The 12,413-nt window shown below is 37.4% G+C and overlaps 2 protein-coding genes across 4 annotated transcripts; one reads left to right on the forward strand and one right to left on the reverse strand.

The window, feature by feature from the left end:
* Window positions 1-449: 449 nt before the first annotated feature.
* On the reverse strand, window positions 450-11,360 carry LOC147478378 (F-box/kelch-repeat protein At3g23880-like). Of its 3 annotated transcripts, none has more exons than XM_086584716.1 (2): window positions 9,938-11,360; window positions 450-816 (listed from the first exon to the last, which is right to left on the reverse strand). In XM_086584716.1, exon 1 carries the CDS (start codon window positions 11,219-11,221, stop codon window positions 9,956-9,958), a length of 1,266 nt encoding a protein of 421 aa, XP_086440842.1. In that variant the 5' UTR covers window positions 11,222-11,360; the 3' UTR covers window positions 450-816; window positions 9,938-9,955. The 3 variants fall into 3 exon arrangements, with proteins under 3 accessions (XP_086440842.1, XP_086440841.1, XP_086440843.1); XM_086584715.1 differs by lacking the exon at window positions 450-816 and adding an exon at window positions 8,010-8,420; XM_086584717.1 differs by lacking the exon at window positions 450-816 and adding an exon at window positions 8,427-9,630.
* Window positions 3,046-7,321, forward strand: LOC147478379 (cyclic phosphodiesterase-like). Its single transcript, XM_086584246.1, has 3 exons — window positions 3,046-3,630; window positions 6,090-6,144; window positions 6,964-7,321. The coding sequence occupies exons 1-3, from the start codon at window positions 3,277-3,279 to the stop codon at window positions 7,161-7,163; spliced, it is 609 nt and encodes a 202-aa protein (XP_086440372.1). The 5' UTR covers window positions 3,046-3,276; the 3' UTR covers window positions 7,164-7,321.
* Window positions 11,361-12,413: the final 1,053 nt, after the last annotated feature.

Genomic DNA, 12,413 nt, shown 5'->3' on the forward strand with positions numbered 1-12,413 from the left:
AGCAGATAATTTTCTTTGCCAAGCTTGACTATAACAAGATTGCAAATGTTCTGAAACGCATATGGAATCGATTGTGAGAATACTTGTTGTGGTTGTGAAACATTAGGAAAAATTGAGGAATTTGTGATTGATGATAAATTGGTGATTGATATTGAGGATTTGAGACAGATTTGGAATAAAATTCATAGAATTGAAATTGGTTGGATTGTTATCAGCAACAATTGAATTAAGGTTTACTGGAATTTGAGCATCCGTAACCAAATTAGGTTTTGCTCCATTAACAATTGAATCAGAAACTGCTGGAATTGGAGCAACAGCATCAGTATTAGGGTTCATCATGATTTATGGAAGATTTGTTTGATTTGAGTTTTGAGATGAATACTCAATCGATTTCTTCTTGATCAAGACTTGAGAAATTAGGATAAAGCGGAAAAAATGGATTCGTCCCAGAAATGAACCATTTGTGAGTTAACGTTTTTCACTGTATCACACTGTCAATGAACCAGAAACATACTAGCAGCATCGAAAACTGTCACCGTGAAAGGTTTTCTTTCCACGTAATGCGAAGAGAAAGCATATGTTGCTTCTTCTGAAACTACATACATGTAAAACTTAGCATGAAAAAACATGCAAGATGGAGACACCAAGAATATGAAACTATCGTTCAAAATCCAGTAACTCAAAGCATGTCACTGTTGAAAAATTAGTAGAAGTCATGTAATTGCTTAGGCTCTACAGATGACGAGCACAAAACTCCAGCTAGCAACACTTGAGAACCTTGACATTGACGCATATCCTTCACTCAACGTTGTCAACCTGGAGAAACAAAAGATAGTAGAGATCCATAGAATCAAAGTCATATGAGCTCGAAGGTTACAAAAGTTTTGAATTAGGCATACATGCATCCTTAATCACTTGCAAGCTGAAAGAAACAAAAGGAAAAGTCCATACAGATATTTGACTCTACACATCATGCTTATCACAACCTACATAGTCTATAAGCTAGAAATTTTCTTTTTCTTGCAGAATTATCTCCACTGACAGACCCCAAACAAATTTCCTTTTTCTTCTTTCTTCCAATAGCATAAGTATCCGAGTTCAATTGAACCAGGCTCGCAACATGAGTTACTACACTACATATTTCAAACCAAGAATGACCTGGACAATCAAGTTCAGTAAGGCCTCTTTCTTTTGGGTCATATAGAACTAGTGTTATGCCTGCCGGTTCAAAATCTTCCTCCTCTTGATGAATATCATCATTATAGCCTGCCTGCAGCAATAGAAAGCAGATTTTCTGCAAATGAAAAGAGTTTAGACCAGGAGCCCCTATCACCATAACTCTTCATCACCCATACATCAACTTCACAATTATATGACCAGCAAGCAGTACATAGCTGTCCTCCCAAAGCTACCAAAGTGAATACATCCACATCAATAGGTGGTGCCACCTCTCGACACACATCCTCCCCAACATTGTAACAGAGAATTGCTGGGTAAAAATCTTCTTCTATCCAATTAGGCTTGCTATCCAATGAAGACCACCATTGACATACACCCCCAATCTTCTTCTATCTTCTATCTAACAAAATAGGGAGGAGTGGGAGGACAGATTCCACGTCATAAGGTGAGACGTGGTCGACACACCTCCTAACCATAGCCACTCCCCCACACAAAAAAGTCAACATTGGACAAAATTTTTATGGGTTGAATCTTTTATGGGCTTGGAACCATGAGCATGGGCTCAATTAAAAAAAAATTGTAATAGTGGGGGTAGGCATCCAAAAATCAGCCAAAAACTGGGCTTATAAACCGCTGTTGGGCTCCAAATTTGACGTGGTGCTTGCCGCGATTAATCGGGTCAATCTAAATTGATGTTATTGGGCTTATGGATAATGGGCAATTGGGCCTCATACGCGACAAGTTGTTTCATACCCGAAGATGCACATACACCTTGCGGCAGAAGGCGTGACGAGTTGTTTCGCGTTCGTCTTAAGAAGCTGGTGGCCTTACCGGTGCGCGACGTGTTGTTTCGCGGTCGAAGACACGCGTGTTTTTACGATATCGCCTTTAAGGCCGAAGGCACAACGAGTTAATGCGGGTAGGCGCGGCGCGTTGAGGTCTCCGCGTTGTAGGCACGGACAATTAAATTCGGGCTTTGCGCCGACAAGTTGTTTCCACCGAAGATGCACATACACCTTGCGCCAAAGGCGTGACGAAGTTGTTTCGTGCGTCGGGGCGCGGCGTGTTGTTTCGTCGTCAGACACGCGCGTTTAAGCTATCGCGCCTTTGCACCGGCGCACAACGAGTTGTCGGGATAGCGCGACAGGCACGTTGAGGTCTCACGGGTCATAGGCACGGGCATACCCTAGTTCTCAAACAAATATGGTATATCAAAATCTGTTACTTCACACCCAAATTAGGTTTGGACTATAAGTCAAACTCATCCATATCTAGTAGTTTTCTATTCTTATGTTTTAGGTTACTTCACACCCAAATTAGGTTAGTATAAATATGTAATTATGGGTAGAAAACAATAATCTCTCTCAATCACTCTAATCCTAATCAATCTCTCCAACCCAACTCTCTCAATCAATCAATCTCTATTCTTTCTCATTGTTCTTTTTCTTGATTTCTCTCAATATATCAATGTCACATCTCTCCTAGCATCACCACCAACATGGAATTTAATAAATTATACTATTATATTTCCATTTATACTCCTATAATACAACACATAATTATGATATTCGACAAAGACAGCTATGAAATTTAATGATTCAAATATGAACAAAACTAACCGTCTTTAAAATGTGACCAAAAGTGTTAGAGATACATTAAAAAAACATTGAAACACTATTCTAAGACCGTAGATGAGAGGCGCAATTTTTAAAGTAGTAAAAATGTGTTTAGGGAGATTGGATTTTGCTATCCATTATATGGGCTAATGGGCTTAGTATGATTTTTATTTTGATATCACTAACATATATTACTGAGTGAGAAAAGACGAGAAAATTATATTCTTCATAGAAATGTTTTAATTGATTTGTTGCTATTCAATATTTAAAAAAAGTACAAAATAAAATAACCCATCAGATCAGCTGACTTGACGCTTGAGTTGCAATCTTGGGTAACACTCGCCGTGTACAAAATCAGGACTACAAAACAAGTCAACGTCTTCAAAACTAGCAGAACCTTTTTCACAAAACTGGCTTCTATCTTCTCTCCCACAAACCAAAGTCACCCCAATTTAATTTCCTCCAATCTCAATTCACAAAAATGGTAACCTCCCTTCTCCTCCTCTCAATTCTCATCATTCTCTATCAATCCCAAAGCCACATGTCAGAACCACAAGAAATCAAAAAATCCTACTCCGTATGGGCGATTCCACCAGATCACATAACAGAACGTCTCAATAAAATAATGTTACACCTCCGTTCTGAGTTCTCTAGCCCCGAGTTCGAACCACATATTACATTAGTTGGAGCGATTGAACTCACCGAGTCAGACGCTGTAAAAAAATTCAAGTCAGCATGTCAAGCGGTTAAATCCTACAATGTTGCAGTAACTTCAGTTTCTACCGGGACATTCCGTTACCAATGTGTTTTCCTCCTCCTTAATCCTTCTCCCCAGGTAACTCGGTAAATTTGGACTTGTACTTAAAACTGAATTAGAAATTAGGAGTCCGCCCGAAATTAGAAAAACTTTTACGTACTCTATAAATATAAAGCCAGAACATACTATTTCCATTATTAGTATTATTAGTATGGACCCTGATATACTTTTACGTGCATTAAAACATGTTGCAAATATGGAACGTGAAACTATGAGAGAAAATATGGAGTTGAAGTTAGAAGAGGGTGAAATTCCGCCATCACCTACTAAGGTGGAGAAGAAACTTGGTGATCAAGTAAATGTGTTTGCTGATAGTTTTGATACTGAGAAGAGGAGAGTTGACAAGGGTAAGAGAAAGTTAGAAGAGTGTTCTGATGGTGACGAAGATTTTGATGACGATTACCATTATGATAACAAGAAACAGAAGAAGGCAGTAGTGAAAGGAAAGAAGAATAACAAGAAAGTGGGTAAGGGGGCAATGATAAGGACTAAAGAAAAAGCCCCGGAACCTTTGATGCCAAAGGTATGAAGGATATTATTGATAATGTAATGAAAGGGAAAGGTCTTAGGTGGTTAAATACGAAATATATATATAAGAGTGATGTATGTAAGAGTCAGAATCGTCTTTATATGCCAAAAGAAGTTGTAGAACTCTTAAGAACTGAGGAATTAAATGATGTGAATGAAACTATCCCCTTTATGGTGCATGTTTTAAGTACTAGGGATGAAGTATGGAAATTGAATTTTAACTACTGGGGTGGTGTTGGTCAGTATGTTTTGATCACATGGTGGAATGACTTTGTTGTCAAGCACAGACTCCACGAAGGTCAAACCGTGGAGATTTGGTCATTTAGAGATCGTAATCAGACTATGTTTTGCCATTAATATTCGTCATGATGGTGCTTCCAAGAAAGAGGCTAGCACAAGTAGTCCAGCCTTCACAAATGGGGCAAGCACAGGTGGCCATGGAGGTAATGATGATGGTGCCATCACGATTAAGGCCAGCACTAGTAGAGATCATGGCGTAGGCGGAGGTAATTGTGTTGATGTTGTCCCGAATGGGGATAGCACTGATGATGGAGCCTATGGGAGTAGTGGCGGTGGTGCCGTCACAAATGAGGCTATCACTATTGATCAAGGCAACTCTGGAGGCAATGGTGGTGGTTCCATCATCACGAATGGGGCTAATACGAGTGATGATGGCAACTGTGGTGGTGATGCTACTCGTATGGATGCATAAAGCTACATTTGCTTCTCTGTATTTTGTTGCACACAACCACGTACTATATTTGTAGTTCCTATTTCAGTTAGCTCTTTATTAAAATTGTGTGAAAATATATAAAGATTCCGGTTCAGTTTGGTTAGCTCTCACTGATCTTTGTTTCTAGGGAAGTTATTAGACTTATTTCTTGTTTGTCTTTTATGAACCTTGTCCAGAACCTGAGATTTTATATATTTCTAATTTCCAAGAAAGTACCAATGTTCTTATTTTTGTTTTGTGTTTATGTCATGATTCTTCCCTGTTATTAATTTTGGACTAACTAATTTTCCCTATTATTAGTTGGAATCACTCCATTCAGTGATTGCAACAACTACATCCAACTACATACAATATATTTAAGCAAAACAGGTGATAATTCAAAGATTTATGTGGTTCCACCACCAAAGTCCCTTCAAACAAGATGCAAACCATGCGTTGCTGCCATTTCAAAACTGCAAAATGTCTTCGGACTTGCATCTTCTGCGGGGGTATGATTGAGGAACTACCTACAAATTCCTCTCATCACCTTTTGTGTTCTAATTGAAACTTGAAGAGGAAAGTTTTCCTAATTTGTGATGTAAATAAGAACCGCCAAAGTTGTAAAAATGAAAGAATTTGCCAATGTTTAAGTAGAATTTTCTGTCATAAGTGTGTGTATTTCTTTTTTTGGACAATGGCGTTTTTTTCCCAATTTCTCGAGTTTTGGCTTTACCTTCTTATTTACAGAAGAGCTAGGGTGTTTATTGATTTCTTTGTTTCTTCGAGGCATGGAGATAGTCCTTATTTCAAACTAGGGCATCTCCATCTGATGTACTTATTTTAAGTTTTGTTACGCTCTTCTTGATTATAGAGTGGAAGTCTAGACCGCTTTCTGTCTCGAAAGTGCTCGTAGTTTACAGAGTATCACTCTGTAATATGGAATAGCATTTTCAGAACATGTTAGCCTTGACCAGGTGGCAATTTATATCAAAGGTCTAATGTGGTAGCAAGTGATCTGTGCTAAAAAATTCTAGGCTTAAAGGGTTGGTGCTAAGGTGTATAGCTAGGAGTCACTGTATCTATGTGATTGGTGGAGCATTCTTCCTTTAAGAGACTGCTTGTTTTACTTATAGTCTTCTTGTTTTTTTCCATTTAATTTATCAAAACAAGGCAATGTGTTTGTGTTTTGTTAACTAGAAATGCACTTTTTGGCTACTTATAAAATGTATGTTTGTAGGTGTTGGAGACTAGTGCTAACTGCAGCCAACATTTTGGCTACTTAAGGTCAACACGTAAGTACTCTACACTCCGCTTTTAGCATAGTCCATCAACTATGGGTTCAAGGATTGTCTCTCGTTTATGATTTTATTTCAAGTATAGATTTGTCTTTTGAATATCAGAGAACATTCTAGCTAAGTTGGGTGAGTATTCCCTTAAGTTGAGCATCTTGTATTCTCTCAACAAATTATTTGGTGGCTTGTTCTAGGGCTCAAGAAGCACAAATGGAATAACTATAAAAAGAAAGAACTAAAGCTTATCATGACCACCATTCAATGAGTTTTTTTTAGGGTGTTCTCACACCTAAAAGGCATCAAGAAACTGAGTGAAAGTATACAAGAGAATATGCTAATGCATCAAGTTGGCGATTATATACTTAGTTCCTAGTAAACAACAGGACTCCAAAAGGGAAATCGTTGAATCTAAAAGGATGAATAGAAGCGCTTATATTATTATCTGTGTAAAGGCTTCATAGAATATCATCAATTTTTTTTTGTTTCAACTGTAGTCGTTTTAGAAGAAAAGGTGTTGTAGATCAGTGAGGGAAATGTCATAGATCTTGCAGCTTGTCGATTTCTTGGGCAAAAGCCCGACATACTGGCTATAATGTTTCTGTGTGATTTTTAGGTCATTGGACAAATAGGCATGTTACTACTTTCTACATTTATATATTAAATAATTTTTGCCCAGGATGTCCAATCTGCAACTTCATTGTCTTATTGCATAAAGTCTTGTTATCAGATGGTTGCTACTATTTTTCAACCAGGATTATCTGATGCTTGAATAGTGTCTTTAACATTGCTAATGAAGTTCTGCCTATGAATATATCACAGCTTATATGCCACATGCGAGCCTCCTTTATGCGGATTTAACAGAAGAGGATAAGCAGATGGCTAAAGAAAAAGCAGAAGCAATTGATGCAGGCATTAGCGGATTGATCTTCCAGATCTCTCGCCTTGCTTTGTACGAAACAGACACTGAAGACAAAACCCTCAAATCCTGGAAGAAGATAGCTGACTGTGAACTTGTTTAGATTCAACCATAGTTTTGCAATCTGCTGTCTTCTATAAAACAAACATGTACTCCAGAATCTAATTTTGTGATTAATTTGTACCATACTCATTTTGGATTTTTGGCCACCGAGTCGGAAATGATCACAATGCATAAATTATACCAAAGTTTGTTTAAGCACTTGAATCGTAGAAAGGACTTTGCAGGGGTTCTTGAGAGACTGTCAATGACGGCACTGTGAGGTAGACTTGACACCATTGTTGATCTTCTTGATCTCTAGCAATAAAGTTTTTAAGCTTAGGAGGAAAACAGATATTGGAAGAAAACTACAAGTTTTAAGAATGAATAAAGTCAAAAACGATACAGCAACCTTGCGGAAATATTTGTTGGTGATATCATTTTGGGTAATGGCATAATGATGAGAGAACGATAGAAATTACTTGGTTTTTGTACTCTGCAGCTGAAACAAAATGTAAGTGTTGCCTTCATACTTGGGCTAAAAAATCCATGAACAAGTATGCCTTCAATTCAAAAGGGGCTAATTCGGCTGTTTCAGATCAAAATATTAGGTGCTTTTAAGCCTTTCACCAAAACTTATTGAAAATTCCGACGCCTTTTTTCAAACGAATATTCAGTTGACTAAGCAATATAGTTGTCTAAAATTTATTAGAAAAAAACAGTAATATTCAGCTTTGAAGTATCTAATTTTACTGTGTCTAACCGTATGTATTTGTAACTAGACTTATGCTTAAAATGAAGTGCATAGGTTAGATGCACAAGTCGGCCAGAAACAGAAAACACATGGTTACTTAACGAAGAGCCATTAACAATAAGCTTAAAATAGCAATGTGGTATGAGCAAAGAGAATTTTCAGCAACATTTCATTGGCTAATTTCTGAATTCCAATAAACCATTTGTGAGTTAACTTTTTTCACTGTATCACACTGTCAATGAACCCAGTAACATACTAGCAGCATCGAAAACTGTCAGGAAAGACACCGTGAAAGGTTTTCTTTCCACGTAATGCTAAGAGAAAGTATATGTTGCTTCTTCTGAAACTACACACATGTAAAACTTAAAATGAAAAAACATGCAGGATGGAGATACCAAGAATATGAAACTGTCGTTCAAAATCCAGTAACTCAAAGCATGCCACTGTTGAAAAATTAGCATAAGTCATGTAATTGCTTAGGCTCTACAGATGACGAGCACAAAACTCCAGCTAGCAACACTTGAGAACCTTGACATTGATGCATATCCTTCACTCAACGTTGTCAACCTGGAGAAACAAAAGATAGTAGAGATCCATAGAATCAAAGTCATATGAGCTCGGGGGTTACAAAAGTTTTCAATTAGGCATACATGCATCCTTAATCACTTGCAAGCTGAAAGAAACAAAAGGAAAAGTCCATACAGATATTTGATTCTATACATAGTCTATAAGCTAGACTTTAAGGAGCTTCCCAGTGTAGTAACCAAGAGGCCTCCCCTCAAAAGCTTGAGTTTGGTTGAGTTGAAGACTCAAACCTGTTTTTGAAATCAGATCTTTTGCGAAGTTGCAATAGCTTAACAAAAGTCCCTATATAGGCGCCATAAAGGGGTATGTCAATGTCACTCTCGCATGCAAGTTGGAAAAGTAAGGACCCACTCACTTGTTACACTCTCAATATTGTAAACTGTATATATCATCTCCTAAATGCATGTAAGTTTAAGCGCAACTGTTTAAACAATTTCAGTCAACTGTTTAAACCTGCAGAATCCACATTTGCAACACAAGATCGGGTGTAATCAAGTTGCGCTGCGCAAACTAATAATGAAATGCAGATCACACTATTACTGAATGATTCAATCAATGAAGTTTCACCAATCCATAGCAACATCTAAGACTTTTAAATAACACCCATGATGTTTTTTTCTTTCGACATACTCAAATAAAAAGGTAAATTTCAGATGTAACATTTTCTTCAATATATATTTTTTTTGATTGGCAAGCCTTGTTTTAAAACGAAATCAGTAACTCATTGATGCGGTGTGGTTCGAACCACAGACCTCTAGTATTATCACCCAAAGGTTTTACCAACTTTGCTAGTTGGCACCTACCTTCAATAAAATCAACATGACTCAGACTGGATAAACTCGACCACGCCAAAGAGCCAAGCAGTTTTAAAGAGAGTGCAAAAGTGTTACATAATATGAGAAAGAGGACATAAATAGACCGAATAGTTCACTAAAAATTAGTCACCAATTATTTGCACCGTCAAACAAAGTGCTCCTGGGATACATTGAAAATGTCTTAACTGCATATCCTCAAACCACAACCAGAACAATAGGTTAAGAGAAAAATAGAAGCAAAATGGTCAAAAATCTGAATCTAATTAAGTTCACTGAGCTCGAAGACATTCAAGTAGAGTAGTGCTGTAATTTTGTGAGATGACTTGATCAGTGTCTATTTCTTGTGCAACAGAGAAAACAGCAGCAGAGGTTGTAAACTGAATAAAGGCAGGTGTGTCAAATTCAGTAAAAAAGGTTAAAGACAACAATTACATGGCTTCACCATTAGTTAAATGGTTTTGAAACGATGACATCCACGTTAGCGAGATCATCCATACAAAACAAACAAATCCCACAACTGATCGTCTAGTACCAATTTAGGCCCTATAAAGGAACGCTACCATGTCACATGTGTGATGTGTGATGTGTGTGTTTGTGTATAAAACTAACAAAACAAAGTAAAATTACATAGAAACATACGTATGCTTGAAATAAAAAAAGGTAAAGAAAAGGTCAAAACCTCACCTTGAGATGTAGTTTTCTTCACTGTGCTTCTCCTTCTTCCCCTTCAAATTTTCTTTTTCTTGCAGAATTACCTCCATTGACAGACCCCAAACAAATTTGCCTTTTCTTCTTTCTTCCAATAGCATAAGCACGCGAGTTCAATTGAACCAGGCTCGCAACGTGAGTTACTACATTACATATTTGAAACCAAGAATGACCTGGACAATCAAGTTCAGTAAGGCCTCTTTCTTTTGGGTCATATAGAACTAGTGTTATGCCTTCCGTTTCAAAAACGTCCTCCTTTTCAAAATCTTCCTCCTTTTCAAAATATTCCTCCTCTTGATGAATATCATCATTATAGCCTGCCTGCAGCAATACACTACCATTCCCAGAAAAACGAAACGCCATCACTGGCGGATACCTAATAGGAAGCAGATTTTCTGCAAACGAAAAGAGTTTAGACCAGGATCCCCTATCACCATACCTCTTCATCACCCATACATGAACATCACTTTTACAAGACCAGCAAGCAGTACATAGCTGTCCTCCCAAATCTCCCACAGTTACCAAAGTGATTTCTTCCACATCAATAGGTGGTGCCAGCTCTCGACACACACCCTCCCCAACATCATAACAGAGAATTACTATGGAAAAATCGCTTCGGCTTGCTATCCAATGAAGACCACCATTGACATACACCCCCAATCTTCTTCTATTCTCAACCGTAAATGTATATGGTATATAAAAATCTGTCAAGCTCAACGTATCATCTAATGAGTAAACATTGACCTTACAATAAAAACTACTGAACCTCGGGCCACTCTTATTAAATTTTACAAACTCCACCAACTTGTAAACTTGAGTTCTAGGATCATAACCAAGTCCATAAACATTTCTCAAATTGACCCAAAACTTCTTACGAAACTTCACAATTTTATACTCTTTCGTAGCGGGGTTCAACAAACATATAACATTCCTTACACTCAAACAAAGTATCCCATTACATGCACCCAATATTTGACAAGCATCAGCAAAACGAGCCAATGGGTTTGCTATTCGTACTGAATCATTAAACGAGTCAGCACCAGATATACAGTACAATGGTTTTCTATGAAGACATGGATGTGAAACTAGGAATATATCACTACTGTCATTTTCTATAGCGAGACTAAGATGCGTCTTTATGAAACTAGGAAGTGAAATAGTCGCGTACCATAGCTTACTTACGGCTTTGAAACGTAAAAGTGACGTTGCTGGCGTTCTAGTGAGAATGTGGAAGATGATGTCATGTGGAATACTCGACATCGTTTAATTTCTCTTCTTCTGTCTGGGTGGTGTCCTCAAATTTTTAATTTCGAGTTGAGAACGAAAAAATCACAAATGATACTCATGCTCATGTTGGTAGGTATGTCGTGGCAACTGACAAATAACGGCATGGAACAAATATGTGCTACTCATTTGGCATTGTCCAAAATAGCTTGAGGACAAAAGGAATTTATTAGGCTCAGCTATTATCAAGAACCTAATGGTGTCAAATGGGCCAGGCCCTCAAACAATGATGCACTCATGCTTTGAGGGCTGGGCCAGTCCTATTCTCATTTAGCCGGGTTGGGTCAGAACAATGTTTAAATCTCAAAGCCTTTATCTGCTTCTCAACCCTCTCTAGAGGGCTTGATGGGCCGGGCTTGAGGGCCAAACGTGAGGGCGGAATATTATGTTATACATTTGATTTACAAAATAAATTTTGAAACATTAATTAAAAATGATAAAATCGAATGCACTTTACAATTAAACCTTCAAATTATTAAAAAACTTGTTAAAGTTGTATTAATCAATTATGATCAGTTAAATTCATTTCATAAAATATTATAATGAAATTATAAGGTTGGCAAACTTAATATATAAACATTCTTGTAAGTTATTTTTAACATATTAATTAATACTAAAATGAAATATATTGTAAAAACATTTATTAAAATATATGTAATAAATGTTGAGGGCCGGGCTTAAGGGAGGGCTTAAGTTTCAAAGTCTAAGTCTTTATCCTCCCCTCAAAGACTTGAGGGGGGTAGGCCCAGCCCACGAATGTGTGAAGGCCTCATTTTGAGAGTTTTTCGGCCCATGGGGTGGGCGGGCTGAGGGTTTGAAGGCCATTTTGACACCTCTACCACTGCCCAACGTTTTTCAAGTTTGGCAAAATAATTTTATTTTCTAAATTTTGCATGAAAAAAATTAGGCATGTGTAGTTTATTTCACGATTTTATGATGTAATGACATGAACCAAAGTAACTAGATTTTAAAAGCAAAAACTGTAACTACAATTATAGAGGGTTTCAACAATGTATGTAAAATTATGTCTCTGTAACTAGAGTACGTACTAGACTCATGGGTAAAATGAACTGTATTAGTTTTCATCGAAGTCCAATAACGGAGTATATTATGCAAAGATGCGCCCATCCATAACCAGGAAATTAAACTATTAAAATCATGGTTGCTC

Source organism: Coptis chinensis, chromosome 9, assembly GCF_015680905.1.
Source record: "Coptis chinensis isolate HL-2020 chromosome 9, ASM1568090v1, whole genome shotgun sequence".
NCBI lineage: Eukaryota > Viridiplantae > Streptophyta > Magnoliopsida > Ranunculales > Ranunculaceae > Coptis > Coptis chinensis.

Excerpts from the sequence above, each read along its gene's own strand:
- LOC147478378 (XM_086584716.1), bottom strand. The coding sequence starts at position 11,221 with ATGTCGAGTATTCCACATGACATCATCTTCCACATTCTCACTAGAACG.
- LOC147478379 (XM_086584246.1), top strand. The coding sequence starts at position 3,277 with ATGGTAACCTCCCTTCTCCTCCTCTCAATTCTCATCATTCTCTATCAA. Across the intron at positions 3,631-6,089 it reads TCCTTAATCCTTCTCCCCAG|GTGTTGGAGACTAGTGCTAA; the intron begins GTAACTCGGTAA and ends GTATGTTTGTAG. Across the intron at positions 6,145-6,963 it reads TGGCTACTTAAGGTCAACAC|CTTATATGCCACATGCGAGC; the intron begins GTAAGTACTCTA and ends AATATATCACAG.